Source organism: Hippocampus zosterae, chromosome 11, assembly GCF_025434085.1.
Source record: "Hippocampus zosterae strain Florida chromosome 11, ASM2543408v3, whole genome shotgun sequence".
In the NCBI taxonomy this organism is placed as follows: Eukaryota; Metazoa; Chordata; class Actinopteri; order Syngnathiformes; family Syngnathidae; genus Hippocampus; species Hippocampus zosterae.
Genome location: NC_067461.1, coordinates 2010765 through 2029576, shown reverse-complemented (window position 1 = coordinate 2029576; position 18812 = coordinate 2010765). Strand labels below are relative to the sequence as shown.

General features: G+C 52.1%; 1 protein-coding gene across 1 annotated transcript; it reads right to left on the bottom strand.

Annotated features, from left to right (window-relative positions):
* Positions 1-269: 269 nt before the first annotated feature.
* On the bottom strand, positions 270-18266 carry LOC127610534 (zinc transporter 6-A-like). The gene is given in 17 exon segments (XM_052080779.1): positions 270-598; positions 601-920; positions 923-1001; positions 2196-2264; positions 2346-2392; positions 2618-2721; positions 2829-2948; positions 4357-4405; positions 6513-6607; positions 7757-7792; positions 9851-9931; positions 10401-10466; positions 10598-10640; positions 14090-14174; positions 17067-17153; positions 17606-17649; positions 18017-18266. Coding segments are annotated over 17 exon segments (1695 nt in total). The 3' UTR covers positions 270-478.
* Between the last annotated feature and the right edge of the window lie 546 nt (positions 18267-18812).

The window sequence follows — 18812 nt, the reverse complement described above, 5'->3', positions numbered from 1 at the left end:
CATAAAGTAATACCATAAAACACAATATATGTCTACTGTATAAATGTATTTTCCGTATATTCAGCAGCAAAACAAGTTTTTGGCAGTTTTCCGTTCCGGTGAGCTCTGCGGTACCCCAACACCTGTGAACAAAACCATCTGGAGGTGACCAGGTAACCCGACACTTGTATTTCCACATGAAGCACATGGGAGGGGGGAACATGACAAAAACAAAACCACATGACAATGGAACCGGGTGATGCCATTACGAAAGCACACTTTGATTTGGATGAAACCTTAAATAAGGTTTATTACCTCTTGCGAGGAATGTTTCGTACTTACAAAATCAATGGCAGTTGACAACAATAATGTCATCTTGAAAATCAACATTGAAAAATAAAAAAATGTTTTCAAAAAAAACTTCTGCGGAATGGGAGAATTCCTCAAGAGTTCCGATTGGTCCATCAGGGCACGTACTTGATATGCGCTGTCGGCCTAATTATTTGGGGCTGTAATGTCTGTAGTGATGGGCGGAGCTCCCCAAGGCTCTGTAGTCGGCCCCTCCGAGCCCGGATCCGCCGCCCAGTCCTGGTACACGGAAGCTCGCGGGGGCGGCGGCGGCGGGGCGGTTAAGCCCGGCGCCCCGGCGTAGACCAGACCCCGGTAGGGCCCGTGGATGTGCTGGTGCCGGGTGAGGCGGTCGCCGTGAGCAACAACGGGTTGAGCGTTCCGCCCGGGCGTGTCGAAGGCGAACTCGGGCGGCGGGCTGCTGGGCTTGGAGGGCGTCGATGTCAGCGGGTCCAAGTCCAGCAGCGCGGGCGGCAAAGAGGAACCTTCGACGGCGGGCCTCGGAGGCGGGCCGGTCGAGGGCGAGAGCGCCCCCGTGAGAAGGGGCCGCGTCCAATCGTCTTTGAAGATCTGCACGGTCAGCGTGGACACCAGGGCAGCAGACGATTGGTGACGTGCGCCAGGACCAGCTGCTCGTTGGCGTCCCGCCGGATGCGCACGTGGGCCGAACCCGCCTGAAAACAGAGGGGCCGCGCGACGGTAGTTAGCCACGCGACACAACGCGCCTCATGCTAACCAACACACTCACGCGCATCGAGTACCGCTTGTGACATGTCGCAACCGTTCCGTGTCATCGTGCGCTCCAGGTTACACGTTGACCATGTTATGACACGCCCTCGTGTGTAACCTTCACACGTTACACGCCATACGGCATCACGTTTTACTTTGCGTTCCACTTCATGACGTGCGAGGACGCAGGTTTCGTGTTGTCAACGTGACGTCACAGGACTTTACACATCACGCGTTACATGTTGCCACGCTTTCCATAAGGTCACGTCATCGCGTGTTACGTATCGCAGATTACATGTTGTCGATTCTTGAAAGAAAAAGACAAATGTCTGTTTCTAATTGACTCAACTAAAAGAATTGAGCCTTTACGCACACGAAGGCTGGGGGGGGGGTGGGGGGCGTCAGGCAAGCACTCAGGGGTCAAATGAGTCCAGACAGATGCTGTTTGTGTACACACACAGAAGTCAAAAACAACGACACACACTGAGCAACACAAAGGCTTGCATCGCTCTCTCTCTCTCTCTCTCTCTCTCTCTCTCTCTCTCTCTCTCTCTCTCTCTCCTCCTCTCTCTCTCTCTCTCTCTCTCTCTCCTCTCTCTCTCTCTCTCTCTCTCTCTCTCTCTCTCTCTCTCTCTCTCTCTCTCTCTCTCTCTCTCTCTCTCTCTCTCTCTCTCTCTCTCTCTCTCTCTCTCTCTCTCTCTCTCTCTCTCTCTCTCTCTCTCTCTCTCTCTCTCTCTCTCTCTCTCTCTCTCTCTCTCTCTCTCTCTCTCTCTCTCTCTCTCTCTCTCTCTCTCTCTCTCTCTCTCTCTCAAAAGTGCGCGAGCGCGGAGGACAGTGCGCCACCTGCAGGATGTTGGAGCTATGGACCTTGCAGAAATGTTCCAAATGTACACGTGTGGGGTAGGCAAAATTTTTTTTTTTTAATTTAAGTCGCCATGGTAAAGAGCAAGTAGGACGAACGCGACAACTTTCCACCCTTGGATAATTTCACAGGAGAAATTCAAGAGGTAGCAACAAGAATTTTTGAGGAGCGATTTTTTTTTTAAAGAAAAACAAAGTTTGGGATAAAAAAAAAAGACATAAAAAACAAAAACATAAAGGCCGTGCTGCAACACTCAATCGAAAAAAGCAAAACGTACCAGCGATCCGAATCCCAGCGTCCAGAAATGTTCGTTGCGAACTTCTAGCACGCCGTCAAGCGTCGACACCTGAACGGATGCAAAGATGAGCAGTGAGCCCAATCAAGCCTCCCAATCGATTTAACATGAGCCTGCGTGTGAGTGGCTGACCTCGCGGAGCAGCTTGTCCAACTGACCAATGACGTGAGAGGGCAGTGGTCTGCCATCAGGAAGTCCCATCCATCAAGCACAACGCAAAGTCAGGGAGGCAAAGGTCGATTGGATTCAACGAGAAAAGACAAACTCAAATAAATCATACGCCATACACGTACAAATAAATACGAGCAGGACCTCAAAGACTTTTTTTTTTTTTTGTTAGCCGCCGGAAGTGACGAGCGAGGAAAGATGGCCAGGACTGAATCTGTTATTGTTGGGGTTGCGTACCTGCAGCAGCACTTTGCCACTGTAAACGCTCATGGGGTACATGGTGCCAAAGGTCATGAGGGCGATGGCCACCGCCGACGCCGTGTCCACGCTGTTGTAGTCGCTACACACACACACACACACACACGCACACACACACACACACACACACACTTGGCGTCAGCAAAGCTCAAGCGGCCATGAAAACGCACGCGTAAGGCCAAGTCCTACTTGATCTCGATGAGCATGTAGGTGACGCAGAGGGACAGCGCCCCCGCCAGGTTGATGAGCACAAACGGGTTCATGCGAGGCAGCAACACGCCGCTCAGACCGGGAATCACGCCGCACAAACTGAAACAAACACACGCCGGTGCAAACGTCCGTTAGGAGAGACGGCTCGCTTCCACATCGCCATTGGCCGCTTCAAGTTGTCAATCAACGGCAACCAGGAAACGCGCTCGCTCGGAGCTTGACATGCAACGCAAAGCTCTCCTGACCGATATATTGATTAGGGCGAAGGTTCATGTCTCGCTTTCGATGCGATATAAAGACAGATTGCGCTTATGGGGGGAGGGGGCCGGGGGGGGTCAGCTCGCCAAGCCAGTTTTTCACCGACAGTCATTCGTAAAGCGAGGCTCCAGGGCACGCTGGAAACAAAAGGCACAACTAAGGTATCTCGGGCTTGCATGTGCCACGCTGGCATGCTTTTATGTAACCCAGCAAGCGCCCAGACACCCGCGAGGTGATTGGGGAGGGGAGGGGGGGGGGGGCAGACGCTAGAGCTGCAATTCTTACCCGCCCGCACGCCCGCGCGCGCGCGTTGTTGGCGAGCCGCTCGTCGTAACAGTGACCTTCGCCTCACACCGCCGCTGCGCTCAAATAATCTCGCCGAGACCTTTGGAAGGCCTGCGGCGCATGAGCGATAGCACGTGCGGCGCCAGAAAGTAGGCTGGCGCGTCCCCGTTCACGTGGCCTCACTCGGCCAATCGCGGCGACCGCTCGGCGTGGCGCGCGCGGCGCTCGGTGTCCGCTCGCGACCGTCGGAGTGATGATGTGGAGCGGAGACGAGCCGAGTAAGTCGACCGAGTAAGTCGACGGCGGGGAGTGTTCGCATATTAGGGATTCATCCGCTACATGAAAATGGACTTGTGGGGGGGGGGGGGGGGGTGTGATTAATAAACACACAGAAGATAAATAATATATATAATATTATAACCGGCGGCCCGGTAGTCCAGTGGTTAGCACGTGGGCTTCACAGTGCAGAGGTACTGGGTTCGATTCCAGCTCCGGCCTCCCTGTGTGGAGTTTGCATGTTCTCCCCGGGCCTGCGTGGGTTTTCTCCGGGTGCTCCGGTTTCCTCCCACATTCCAAAAATATGCATGGCAGGCTGATTGAACACTCTAAATTGTCCCGAGGTGTGAGTGTGAGTGCGAATGGTTGTTCGTTTCCGTGTGCCCTGCGATTGGCTAGCAACCGATTCAGGGTGTCCCCCCGCCTACTGCCCGAAGTCAGCTGGGATGGGCTCCAGCACCCCCCGCGACCCGAGTGAGGATCAAGCGGCTCGGAAGATGAATGAATGAATGAATGAATGAATATAATATTATATAAAAATAATATCCATTTGGTGGCTTGATTGACTTTAGCGCGTTTCAAAAAGCGGCCGAATTTTAAGGCGGACCTTTGACCTTTGCATTTTTCCGTACACGCCCCCTAAATGTTTTCGTTTGAGGGCCGTGGACGTTAGTAGCGTCGTCGTTACCTTCTGCTCAGATCTGCGACGTGCTCCTGAAGCCAACTGCTGCTGGCCGCTGCAAAACACACACACACACACACACACACACACACACACAGACACACACACACAGACAGACACACACACATAATCGTGTCAGCGTATTTGCAGCTCCGCTCGCTCCAAAATGTTCATCCCAACTCGACCTCAACCGGTGACGGCTGTCAAGGAATTCCGCCATTTTGAAAACATTTTCCATCCGCTCGTTTGGCGTTTTTTGGGGGAGGCGTCAGTGCAACTTTTTTTTTGCGGGTTGCAAGGTCGCCTCTTTTGGGAATTTGAATCTTGCAAGAAGATGATGATGATGATGTTGCCCATCATCAACTCCATTGATGATGGGCAACATTTAAAACGCACGGCAGCAGCAGAGCCCCCCCCCCCCCCCCCCCGCCAGATGAAGTCAAGAAGTAAACAATCCCCGCCATGTTTGCCTCACCTTTAAACTTTGATGATGCCCCTCGTCGGCCCCTTAACGGCCCTGCCCTGCTTGCTCACTCGCTCTGTGTGTGTGTGCGTATTACGGAATGTGTGTAAAGGTTGGTGAGGGTGAAAGGGTAAAGCGGTGGAAAGGGGGGAGGGAGGGGGGGGTTGTGTGTTTGTTTTGCCAGGATGAGTAAATCCAAACAAACATGTGAACGGAGTGATTTATTTATGAAGTGTGTTGGCACGTCGCTTCGGCTCGCTCGCCCACCCTCGCCCTCACCCACTCGACCTACTACTACACCACCCGCCCCCCCCCTCCTCCTCCCCCGGGCACCCCCCAAAGCGCAAAACATCCCCACTGTCTGGGACACGGTTGCATAACACACTTTTAGTCTCGCTCCATCTGAGAGAAAGCGGGAGCGGGAGGTTTCATCCCCCTCCCGTCGCAAAATGTCAGATGTTAAGCGATGTTGCGACTGCTCACAACGCAAGAGTAGACAGCTGATACACACACACACACACACGCACACACACACACACGTACGCGCACGCACGCTGACCTCATTCATGAGTTCACATTCGTAAGGGGGCTCTACGGAGAAAGAGAGACGAAGGCAGGAGGAAGTCAAGAAAGTGAACATCTCGCAAACAAAGCGCGGAGCAGAGCGTGAACGAGCGTAGCATTAAAAAAATGGCAGCTGTTAAAAAAAAAAAAAATGAATGAAGCCGTTTTTTGTGCTGAAACCACGCCCCCTCCCAACTGTCAATCAAATTGCGCTATTCGAAAAGGACACGACTTCATCTGGTGCCCGCGACAAAAGCAAAAGCCTCCCTCCGGTGACTGGAATTTGTCCCACTGGGTCGTCGTGGCGGGTGTTTCCCCCGCTGCGACGACGAGGCGCTCGGTCTAAAGCCGTCATGCCGGGACAAAGCCCCTCGTCCGCGCGCTGGCGAGAAGGCGGCCGATGTGAGTGTTTGTGGGATTGGGTTTCGGGTTTTTTTTTTTTCCCCCTACTGAGTGAATGCACTTTTGGATTTGGACGTTATTATTTATTTCTTGTGTGTGTTAGCATATGAAGCTAACGGCGGGAAGAGATTAGCATCGCAAAAGAACACGTGATGAAACGTTTGTCGACCTCTCATCTCTCATCTTCCGAGCCACTTGATCCTCACTAGGGTCGCGGGGGGTGCTGGAGCCCATCCCAGCTGTCTCCGGGCAGTAGGCGGGGGACACCCTGAATCGGTTGCCAGCCAATCGCAGGGCACACAGAGACGAACAACCATTCGCACTCACACTCACACCTTGGGACAATTTAGAGCGTCCAATCAGCCTGCCATGCATGTTTTTGGAATGTGGGAGGAAACCGGAGCACCCGGAGAAAAGCCACGCAGGCCCGGGGAGAACATGCAAACTCCACACAGGGAGGCCGGAGATGGAATCGAACCCGGTACCTCTGCACTGTGAAGCCCACGTGCTAACCACTGGACTACCGGGCCGCCTTTTTGTCGACCTGACGGCATTATTATGACCACGGTGTCACCGTTGAACCTCGGCGACATGATGTCAACCCTCATCATCATCATCATCACAATAAACATAATCCAGCGCAAAATCGAATTGTCCCCCCTTCCCTCGTGACGCCGAGGATTATTCTTCTCGTTTAAGCAGGAAAACATGCGCGCCGCAAGTGTTGACGTACCTTGGGACACGCAGGCGAAGGGTTTGTTGCGTACCGACATGAGAGTCAGCAGGTTGAAGAGGAGAGCCACAAAGGTCCCCACCAGCAGGCGGCCGCTACACACACACACACACACACACACACACACACACACAAATAAACCAAATGTGAGCACATCCAAAGTTGGTCAAAAAGTTCAGGCCACCCACGTGGGGCTCGCCAGGTGACCTCAGCTCACGATGCTGACAATTTGGGATGTTCATTCGGAAGTTGTGATTTACAGAGGAGAGAATTTTACTTTTTCTCTCCCCACCCCCCCACCCCCCCACCCCCATGTCCTTTTTGTCACTTTGGTTGCTGCATTTGGAATACGGAATTTGAACCGAGCTCATCCCCTGCTCCCAAATCACAATGATTGGAGGGGCTTTCGGGCTGTGGGGTTTACGGCGCAGACGGGGGTGGGGGGTGGGGGGGGGGTGTACTTCCAGTTTACAGCCTCATCCGGCCCAAACAACGATCACCGTCTCTTCATGGCCGGGTTCGATATTTGGAAACGCAAACACGACGTAGGCCCCCGTGAGCGGCGGTACCCGCGCGTCCGAAAGGCGAGCGGCGACAGCGCCGCGCCATGACGAGGACGCGCGGGCGGGGGCCCGAACGGAATCGAACTTTTGTAGCCGCTCGTCTCCTCTCCGCGGTTGTCGTTGCCTCTCTGCGCGCGAGAGAAAAGATTAGCGACGGCTTTGAGACGCTTAAACTCGGTGAGCCTTAAACCTGTCTCCTGTGACCAGATTACAAGAGCCACCCTCCCCTTGTCCCCATCGAGGCGCGCCCCCCCCCCTCCAAGCGCCCTCCCCAAGCCGACATGATTGGACGGTGTGAGAGACGGACAGGTGTCAAAGTGGAGACCCAAACATTCTCTCTTGGTTGCTTGCCTCTAATCTCTTCTGACTCGGTTGCGCGTGTGTGTGTGTGTGTGTGTGTGTGATTGTTTGGAGCTGAAGTTTTAGGCTCCTAACTGGATTGTCCGCTGTGATTAGTGGGGCCAAGTGGGCACTTTTATCAGCGTGCGTGTGGACGCTCGCGCGCACAACTGTCAGAAGACACTAATCCCGCCCAACAACCCTTGAACTCACTTTTTTACACCAGCAAGCCAACAGACACAATACACGTATCCAATGGGACGACCGGGGGGGGCATCCCCGGCGAGGGCTCGCGTCGGTTAGCGCGTGCGTGCGTGCGAGACAACGCAAGGAAATACTCACGTGTGGACCTCCGGCTGCTCCATGAAGCGCTCGAAGCTGGCAAAAGACAAGAGAAAAGTGTCATTAGCGCACGTAGCGCGATGTGATGACTTTTTGAGATTTTATTTGAAGGCCGCAGGCGCCGTGCCGCCCAACTAAAGTGTGCGCGCGGGTGCCAGACCATCGGGAGTGATCGGGATGTGACGTAAATAAAAGCGGACAAGGTGCGAACAAACGGGAAGCACGCCAGCGCAAATGCGCATCGACACCCCAAAGACGCCTGCCCGCCCGCACGTGTGCGTGCGCAGGCGCTTTGCGTGTCGGGGCCGACACAAAGGCCGTCTGTCTCGTCTCCTATCAGCTGTCCAATGCGGTCGAGGCGCAAAGTGTTCTGGTGTCAGGTGGAGTTGGGAGCTCCCGAGTCTGCAAAATTTGATTTCGAGTAACTTTTGCGAGGAGAAAAACTCCCGAGTATGAGTGTCTGAAGAGACAATTAAAAGAATTCAATGTAGAAGGACTCGATGTGGAGGCGGCCCGGTAGTCCAGTGGTTAGCACCTGGGCTTCACAGTGCAGAGGTACCGGGTTCGATTCCAGCTGCGGCCTCCCTGTGTGGAGTTTGCATGTTCTCCCCGGGCCTGCGTGGGTTTTCTCCGGGTGCTCCGATTTCCTCCCACATTCCAAAAATATGCATGGCAGGCTGATTGAACACTCTAAATTGTCCCTAGGTGTGAATGTGAGCGCGAATGGTTGTTCGTCTCTGTGCCCTGTGATTGGCTGGCAACCGATTCGGGGTGTCCCCCGCCTACTGCCCGGAGACGGCTGGGATGGGCTCCAGCACCCCCCGCGACCCTAGTGAGGATCAAGCGGCTCGGAAGATGAATGAATGAATGAAAGGACTCGATGTGGGTCTTTACTTTTTAATCAGTATTCAAAGCTTTTTGAGGGATCTTTCAAGAACCGCAAAGGTTTTGGCTCGGTTCGGGACCAAAAAGCCTGGACGCCGCCGTACGGCGCCGCTGTCGTCACGACAAAGCCGAATTCAACAGACGCGAGCGATCGAATCATCGCCGGCGGCAACCCGTCACGTTCCATTCGACTGACAGAAATGTGAAAAAGTGAAGAGCGGCATCACGGTGGACAAGCGGTTAACACACCTGCCTCGCAGTGCGACCTCAGGCCCTCCCCCGTGTACCCCAAACATGGACCGGTCCATTGTTGGCCGGCGAGAAGAGGACAAACCATCTGCCGAGGCCTCAGATGCCAGACTCCGCACCAGCAGGGGGCAGCGTGTCACAGGTGGGCACGAGAGACCAAAACAAAGCGGTTGGACATCTTGGGCTCCCTTGATTGGGAGGTGCGGACCCGAGCCCGCGCTCGCTTCTCTTGTGTTTCTCCACTCAGTTAAGCAAACTTTTAACGAGCTCCTGCCCCCGCCAGCCCACCCAGCCGGTCAAAGATGACAACTTTAAAGAGGCACAGTGGGGAACAGTACACTGTGTCTACGGCTAAGCCTGAAGGGGGGTGAGGGGTGGGGGGGGGGGGGTCACGCCAAGGTCAGTTTAACTATTTAGGGCCGGGCTGTTGCTTTGCGAGTGGGCCACTCGATGGGAGTCTTGGCGTCTGAAAGAAAAGACTCCTCAAGTTGGACCAACGGCGCTTGGACCACTTTGGGGGTCAAACCCGAAGAACACGTCGACGCCGCTACTCCATCGCTGCCTCGCAACGTTCGTCGTGATGCCAGCGAGGTGAAACGCTCAACTCAACCGTGTCAAGGTTGCCGTTGGACCCAGTGAGGATGGGGTCCAATTGTTCTGTCTGGGTGCCGAAGTGGTGGGGAAGGAGGCGGGGGTGGGGGTGGGGCTAGGGGTGGGGGGGGGGTGTTCACCCCGTGTGAGGGCAATGATGCAAGAAGACAGTTGGACAAATGTTTGGTGTTGTTGTGGAAATACAAAATAATTGAAATTTTAATGAAGAAAGACAGAGTGACGGGCGAGATGAACAAAGACGTGCGAGCGACTTCGGGTCATCACAAACGCCTCATGATACTTACACTCGGGCTGCGTGTGTGTGTGTGTGTGTGTGTGTGTGTGTGTGCGCGCACGCTGCAGACACACCTCTCCTTGAGGATGAACAAGGCTCCCAGCTGGACTAGCACAGTGGACGCAAAAACGGCCAAAACCTCCAGACGGTCAAACCTGAACACAAGCGGGTCAAAACATGGTCAAAAGCAGTGACAAGCCCCGCCCACTGACTGATGGTTTAAAAACATCCGCGTACACAAAGATACTCATGGGCGGAGAACACAAACGTCAAATCTGCACAGCGAGAGCAAAAGCGACAACGTGCTCGTCGTCCGGTCGACGTTACGTCGAGAGGGGCCCAGTGGAGCTGAAAAGATTTCCCACTCGATACAGCCCCTCTTCCACACCTCCGGTTCAGACCAGTTCACCCCTCTCGGCTTACTTTGGCAAAACAACATGGCGAGGAACATCTTTCCGGATTTTCCGACCGACCACACCAATGAATCAATATTTCAGGGTAATCGATAAACCGGAAAAAAAAATTAACTGATAGAACCATCAATGATTGAAATAATTGTGAATTGCAGGGCAACTGCATTTGGGGGCGGGGCTTGTGATGATGGCGTGCGTTTGCTGGACTCACCCGAAGGAGAAGACCTGGCTGGGCTTCTTCATGCTCACCCAGGAGCTGATCAGACACGTGACCAAGCTGCAAGACAAAGAATGAAATTGGAAACCGAATGAAGAGCAAGATCGACCTGGAAGCAGTTGATTGGAAGATCGGCGCCGCCGCCATCGCCGATGATGACGTAACGATGATGACGTAACGATCTGGCTCACCTGAAGAGCTCGAAGATGGTCAGGTAGGTGTAGGCTGTCAGAGCTGAAACACAAAACGGGTGTCATGTTATTCAAATGAGCTTCTGGTATTCAACCCGACCCCCCCCCCTAGCCCCCCCTCCAAAAAAAAATCTAGTGGCGTCTTGAAAAACGAGTGACTGGAGACAGAGAAAAGAGGATTCGAGTATTTGGAGTCGCAAGTGTGGCCTTTTGTGTTGGCACCTTTCCCAACTGACTGCGAGCGACTCAGTGGATCAAGATGGCGCCCGAGTGAGTCTTTGTTTTGTTTTTGTCGTTGTCGTTCCGATGTCGTCATGACGCAAAGTCGTTCGAAACGTATTTGTCGCGTCTTTGTTGAGCGTAGTTGCTCGTTCTCGCAAGACAAACTCCTCGTGCGTTCTTCATACTGGGCCGATGAAGAGGATTCCGATTCAAACCCCGCTCGATGACATCATCAGCAGTCGAAAACAAGCAACCAATCAGAGGGCTTGAGTTCCTCCAATGTCATATGGCCGCTCATACTCACCCGTCTTGTTACTTTTCCTGTCTTTTTACTCGCCTGCCTGCCTGTCTGCCCGCCCGTCTGTCTGTCTGTCTGTCTGTCTGTCCGACTGCCCTCCCGGGCGGCGGCTCGCTGTAATCGGACGCAGCGTCGGGGGGGGGGGGGGAACGAGGAGAGCAGATTAGAGCGGCTTTGTGCCGAGAGGAACATTTTGTTTCCCCAGCGCCGGCGTCCGTGTTGGCCAACCTGACGGCGCGTAATCCTGACAGAGCGAGACCCACTGAGACCGCTCAATCAATCACTGGCAGATGGACGGACGGACGGACGGACGGAACGACCGAGATGGACGCGGCCACGGAGCGGGAGAGGGAGACAGATGGAGGCAGACGGCACTGTGATGGGAGGCCGGCCAGACAGACAGACGGGTCAGCGGACAGATAGACCTGCAGTGACACCCAGAGGATCTCTCGCTCGCTCTCTCACACACACACACACACTTTAGAATGAAAAACTTGTGAGGACTGGCCTAAATGTCTTCACTTCTCAAAAATGTCCTCACTACGTTGGTCTTATAATCACAGTGGTCCTCACAAGAATAGTCATACAAACACACACACACACACACTAGTAAGTAGACAGTTTAGGTGCATTTGTGTCCATCTTGTCCATGCTGACAAACAGATGCAGTTGGCTCTTTGTGTCACTTACACCCACACTCGTGTGCGTGTGTGTGTGTGTCGGTGTGTGTGTGGGTGTGGCATCTCTTGGTGTTGTCTCTCACCTTCATCTGTCCTCCAAACACACCCGTGACAGTGAGCTCTCGCTCAGCATCAAGTGTCTACAGTCGGTCCCTTTTCTTCAAGTGCGCGCACACACACACGCACACACACGTGCGCGCCAAGAGTAAAGCTGGCTGGTCCACTGGCGCAGAGATGAAGTTTGATATTTTATCGAGTGAAGGTTCAGGGATGAGCACGAAAGCGGGTTTTGATGTGGATTGACTTTCTTCTGACAACGCGACTCGCCCTCATCGGGCGCACTGCAGACGCACTGAGTCAAAAGTGGGGTGGGTGGTGCTTCGATGAGCCCTCCCACACCCGATCACCCGATCATCAATTGAAGGGGAAAACAATTATCGGGTTGAAAGTGTTAGAAGAATGTTTGCTTTTTGTTGTAATCATGAACCGAGACCCGATAAACGACAACGGAAATGCAGTCCGCTTGAATGGCAGTTCAGTGAGCAGAAGGGGGGGGGATTTTGAGCGTCTCCATCGCATGAAGACGACTACACGGATGTTGCAACAACCTCCGCCGCCGCCAGCCAACAAACGATTGTTTGCACTTTTGTCGGTGAGGATCGGGTGTCATTGATTTGGTATCGGCCCGGGTTTAAGGTGTCGCCGCCGGCTGCCGCGCAAATCCCACCGGTGGAGATTCGAGACGTTAAATGGCCGCTTTCTTATCGACGCCGCCGACGTATTGTTTCTCATCTGCTCGGAACGCCACCGCACCAGCCACCGCGTCTACGAGTGCGTGCGTGCGTGTGTGTGTGTGTGTAGATTGAATGTTTGTGCTCTGGCGGTCAAGCAGGAATGAAAATGCTGCTGATTAGCGACACGGTGGCGAAGTGTACTCGTCCCAGCGGGCAGGTTTTCTCAGTTTACTGTTTACCGGAACCAGTGACAACTAAGCACTTATTGGCCGGGCTCAGCATCTCCGTCTCCCATTTCAAAGTGTGTGTGTGTGTGTGTGTGTGTGTGTGTGTGTGTGTGTGTGTGTGTGTGCGTGCGTGTCACAAAATGATCAACAACGAGGCTTACAGCTACTGGATCAACGTTACTTCCTGGATTACTGTGACGGCTTGAGATATGAGTGACTCCATTCAGTTTTTTTTGTTGTCTTTTGTTTTGTAAGCCTTGGCCCAGATATTTGTTGTCGTCGTTTTGAAGGAAATTGCAATCCGAGCGCCATATGATGCCAGTGACCCCCCGACCCAACGACGAACGACAAGCAACACTTTGGCGCTCACAACCCCGCCGCGTATTACAAATCAGAATAAATGACTAGCAAGGTCATTTTTGGAGATGCCGGGATTCCATTTTCAAGTGGCGAAAGTCACGTGACTTCTTTCTTGTGAAAAGAGAATTTCAGCGCCAGTATTTCCGCACATGTCGTCCCGTCGCCCCTTTCGTCTTTTATTCAACTTGACGCGGGGCTGGCAACCCAAAGCCAAAAAGTTCACTGGCACGTGCGCGCGTGAGTGAGATGGCGGCTCGTGTGCACGTGCACGTCATTAAATATTCATCCCTGCTGCTCATATTTCCCCTCATCCATTTATCCTTTCCCTTCCTGCTTCCTCCAGCTTTTCTTCTCTCGTCCTGATTGTTCTCCATCTGTCATCTCCGTCGCCATGACTTTTCTTTTTACCTCACCAGAGCAAATATTCGTCATGTTTTTTTTCCTCTTCTTTTGTCTGCTTGCGACCGCGTGTGTGTGTGTGTGCGTGTGTGTGTGAGGGGGGGGGGGGTGCAGTCAAAAAGCTGCTGTCTTGGAAAAGACTGAAAGATGATATTGCTGGTGACTGCACAATTTGATACGGGATCACGAGCTAGCGCGCGAGCACACACACACACATTCAGACACACATGCATACGCGCACACACACACACACACACACACACACACACACGCACACTTTAGAATGAAAAACTTGTGAGGACTGGCCTAAATGTCTTCCCTTCTCAAAAATGTCCTCACTACGTTGGTCTTATAATCACAGTGGTCCTCACAAGAATAGTCATACAAACACACACACACACACAGTTTTGTATGGTCATCATCAGCTTGAGTTTCAGCAACCGTGCAACAACAACAACAACTCTGCTCGAGCAGCACTTTGACACATTGGCAGCCACGGTCATGTGTGGGCAAACAGGAAATGAGATCACAGGTCGCGAGTGTGTGATCATCTGTGCGGGTGCGTTTCATACCCATGCTGTTGGTGGAGCTGCACCACACCAGCAGACAGGCGGTGCACATCAGGTTGAGGAAACCAAACAGCAGAATCCTCCAGGACTACGACACACAAAAAAACAAACGTTTCGCAGGCTCATCAGCTAGTTCCTGCAGAAGGCTGGTAAGGTGGGCCTTCGGCCCACAAAAGTGTTGTTGCTTGGTTCAACTTTTTGTTCATCTTCATTGCTTATTGCGAAAATAAAGAGATGTTTAGCTCTACTAAATAGCTAACAATTTCATTGCAATGCTTGTGGGTAGACAACATTTTTTCGCTAAGATGCCCGCGCGATCGTAGTGAGCCACTGCCTGAGCGGCGCAGTGGCGGCGCGCAGCGGCGCGGTGTAGTAGGTACGTTTTGAAAAGGGACAGACGGAAGGACAGACCGCGTGCGGGACGACGCGCAATATATATATATAGAAGATGATGTGGAAGTCAATAAAGACGAATTGGATTGGATTCCGTGCTAACGGCTTCCGTGCTAACGAGCTAGCGTTAGCGATTAACATTGAAGGGCATCGTGCCAAAATCTACTCATTCATTCATTCATCTTACGAGCCGCTTGATCCTCACTAGGGTCGCGGGGGGTGCTCCAGCCGTCTTTGGGCAGTAGGCGGGGGACACCCCGAATCGGTTGCCAGCCAATCACAGGGCACACAGAGACGAACAACCATTCGCGCTCACATTCAAACCTAGGGACAATTTAGAGTGTTCAATCAGCCTGCCACGCATGTTTTTGGAATGTGGGAGGAAACCGGAGCACCCGGAGAAAACCCACGCAGGCCCGGGGAGAACATGCAAACTCCACACAGGGAGGCCGGAGCGGGAATCGAACCCGGTACCTCTGCACTGTGAAGCCGACGTGCTAACCACTGGACTACCGGGCCGCCCGCCAAAATCTATTTTGTCACAAATATCGCTCATCTTTCTTACATGCTGCGGACGTTCTTTTATTAGTAAGTCGAGTCATCTGCGGATTTTTTTTTTTCTCGTATAAAAATATCAGAATCAGCCTAAAGGGAAAGAAGGAAGAAAAAAAAAAAACATTTTGCTTGGGCCCTACTGTAAATTTCGTAGCATCTCTTCAAATAACGTACGGCACGGTGTCGACTACAAAAATCTGCAACAAGCAATCGCTTCAAAATGCCAAGACGAGAAGGAGCCACAAACACACACACACAGGACGCGGCACAAACGCTGAGTGCTTTTCTGTGTCAGACGTACCAGAAACAACTCCGTGTGTGTGTGTGTGTGTGTGTGTGTGTGTGTGTGTGTGTGTGTGTGTGTGTGTGTGTGTGCGCGCCTGTCAGATGGAGTGTGCTTTATAGTGCGCTGTGAAATCCACAATTACGCTCTGTGCTGTGTTATGACAGCGCTGAGGCGTCTGTTGACAGCACTAGCTGGACACGCGCACCCGCACACACGCGCGTGTGCGCGCGTATAAGTGGGCAAACACTGGCGAGCTCAGACCAAAGGCTCCCCTGCCCCCCTTCCCCCCCCTTCTTCATGTCGCGTCTGCTCGCAGGAAGCGCCGGGTAAGGCAACACTGTACCGCCGCCTTCTGGTCAGCCACATGTACTGCCCCAGGGAAAAGTGCTGACTGACAGGATTTTGTGTTAATAAAAATTGCACCCCCCCTTACGCCGCCCCCACCCTAGAAGTGAATAAACGACTCTTCTACCATCAAAAGTATCTTTTTTAATCTTGTTTGCTTTTGAGCAAGGCCCGGTAGTCCAGTGGTTAGCACGTCGGCTTCACAGTGCAGAGGTACCGGGTTCGATTCCAGCTCCGGCCTCCCTGTGTGGAGTTTGCATGTTCTCCCCGGGCCTGCGTGGGTTTTCTCCGGGTGCTCCGGTTTCCTCCCACATTCCAAAAAAAACATGCGTGGCAGGCTGATTGGACGCTCTCAATTGTCCCTAGGTGTGAGTGTGGTTGCGAATGGTTGTTCGTTTCTGTGTGCCCTGCGATTGGCTGGCAACCGATTCAGGGTGTCCCCCGCCTACTGCCCGAAGACGGCTGGGATAGGCTCCGGCACCCCCCGCGACCCTAGTGAGGATCAAGCGGCTCGGAAGATGAATGAATGAATGAATGCTTTTGAGCAAAAGTTTGTTTTGTCTACTGAGCAGGGGTTTCATGAAACCAACAAGCGATGGGGAGAGTACGGAAACCAAGCATCGCTCGCTAGCGGGTCACGGGGTATCGGTGACTTCACGAAGGTGGCCGATACCGTCCACCAGAGTTCAGCCATAACAATTGGACATCAAGGATGTTACGCTGGCTAGTATTTGACACGATACAATGGCAGTTTGACACGACTGCAAACTCAACTCAACTGTATTTGTCGAGCACTTTCAAACAGCCATCGCTGCATACAAAGTGCCGTACATGGAGCAACTAACATATAAAAGGATCATGCGTCAGGGCCTGTGTCTGTATCAAAAGTATTTGTAAGAACGCTGCTTGGCATTGGTGAATACTCTCCCCAAGAAATAATATTCATTAAAATGGTATTGAACATCAGTAAAAAACATCCCATGTTCTACTGCTGATTGCAAGAATTCACCATTCAACAAGTGTACAAATGTACTGCAGCCAATTTTAAACATTTCCATCAAGAGAGGAACGTGAACTTAAAGCCTGAACGCGTCCACTCTTGACACCTTTCAACATTATTTATTTTAACATCAAGCAGCTTGACCGCGAATATGAAACGCAAACTCGAGAGACGTCGTAAACAATTACCATCAAGCGGGCAAAAATGTCAAACGTGCGTGAGAGCACAAACACGCACGCTAACACGCATGGAAATGAGCCGTCAATCACATGAGTCGTGATTTTGCTGCCAAACAGGATTACAGATTACCCAACATGTTTAACCACAATCACAAGATAAAGACACCATGATTGACTATTTATTATCATCTCATTTACAAACACACACGAACACACACTTACCCGTCTGTCAGACGTGACCAATCGCAATTCTTGCATGAGTTTTCCAGGTAAAGACCTGTGGGTCTTCCTGAAGGGATGGATCGTGCCCTGCAGGAGGTAGACACGGCATGATTACATGCATGACATGACATTCGTGTTGCATTCCATACATTCCTATCATACGGGGAGGAAGGGGGCGGGGTAAGGCAAGCTGGAAGCATGACTTGTCCTACACTGCCACCTAGAGTGTTGTTTGCGAAGTGTGCATTGCAAAACGGAGGAGCAAAATGTTTTGGACTGGTTGGACTTGAAAGATGATGTCGAAGGTCAACTCCCAAGTGTTATTTGAAAGATGCCAAATGAACAAGAAAATTAAAGCGGAATACCATCCGCGCACGTAACTTTATAAATACAGAAGGAGGAAATCGCCAGCGTCGGGCCAAATCCTCACTCCCCTGTCCAAACTTCTGGATCCAGAAATAGGCCATATATTGAAGGGGGGAGGTTCTTGATAAGTGATTCTTACAGCAACTTGTAAGTAATAGGACAAAAACACTCACCAGGACATACGTGTCATGTTTCTTCTTGTGCATTGGGGGCATTTCTGAGAACACACGACACAACATGAACAAGAGAAGGAAAGGAGAAATAGTTTTTGTTTTTTTTTGGTGGGGTGAAATTTCATTTCAAGGGCATGGAGTTTACGACAAAATATGCTGTATGCACATACACGCTCATGACAATTGTGTCTTGACCCAGATAGTAAAGTTCCATTTTAAAGACCTTTTTAGAAGATTCATTTGATCCGCTTGTGTATCTAACAATGCAAACGGACAGCTCCGGTCATCACTTTTTCATTTTAAAAAAATTGTCCCTCACTTTCAAAGAGTTGAGCCAAATATGGATGTTTCAATAGTGTCATTCAATGGAAACTTGGCGTCGTTAGCATGTAGCCTGTTAGCATAACAAACCGTGTTCGCTGACGTTGATGACGTCCACCGCAACCATGTCCGGTTTGTCCAGCGGGCCCACCTTTCGCTCGGTCACGCCGGTCGGAACCACATCGGGCTTGGGCCCCAATTTTCTGGGGTAATAGTCGGCCGTACTGAGGTAGGACGGCGCCGCCTCGGACGTGGACAGCAGCAGCGAGTCCATCGAGGCCATCGCTGAGCGCGTCAGAGCCTCCTTCTTCCTTTTCCTTTTCTTCTTCGTGTGTCTCATTGAAAAGCGAGGCAGCCCTAAGCTTCCATCTTGTTATGCTTCCCCCTGCAGGACAATCCAGAACTCCTTGGGCATTGTCCAAATGGTACGTCCGTTTGTAGTAGTTTAACGAACTTTAACTCGTTTAAAAAAATATTTTTTTTTTAAATTTAGACCCAGTGTATTTATTTCTTATCTTATTTGTAAAATGACCCACTAACAAACGGGCTTTCCTCTCGATATTGACAACCGTCGTGTTTTTGTTCACGTTCTTTCTGATTGGCTGGCAGAATTCTTCCCATTGTGCGGCGTACATTGTGATAAAAGTGGAACTTGCTTACAAGTGCTTCCAGCTGCCTGAGCCTCCACCAGATGGACTGTATCAGTGGCGGTGTGCTTACGGAGCAACATGCGAGGGGCCCCTTGCCTGTCAGGGGGCCTCCTCCCGGCCCCGAAACGGCAAGTAGAGAGCAAAGGCAGAAGCAAAACATGCGCGCGCACACACACACACACACACACACACGCGCACAGATAAAGGAGGAAGGAGAAAAATTCAATTTTGTAAAA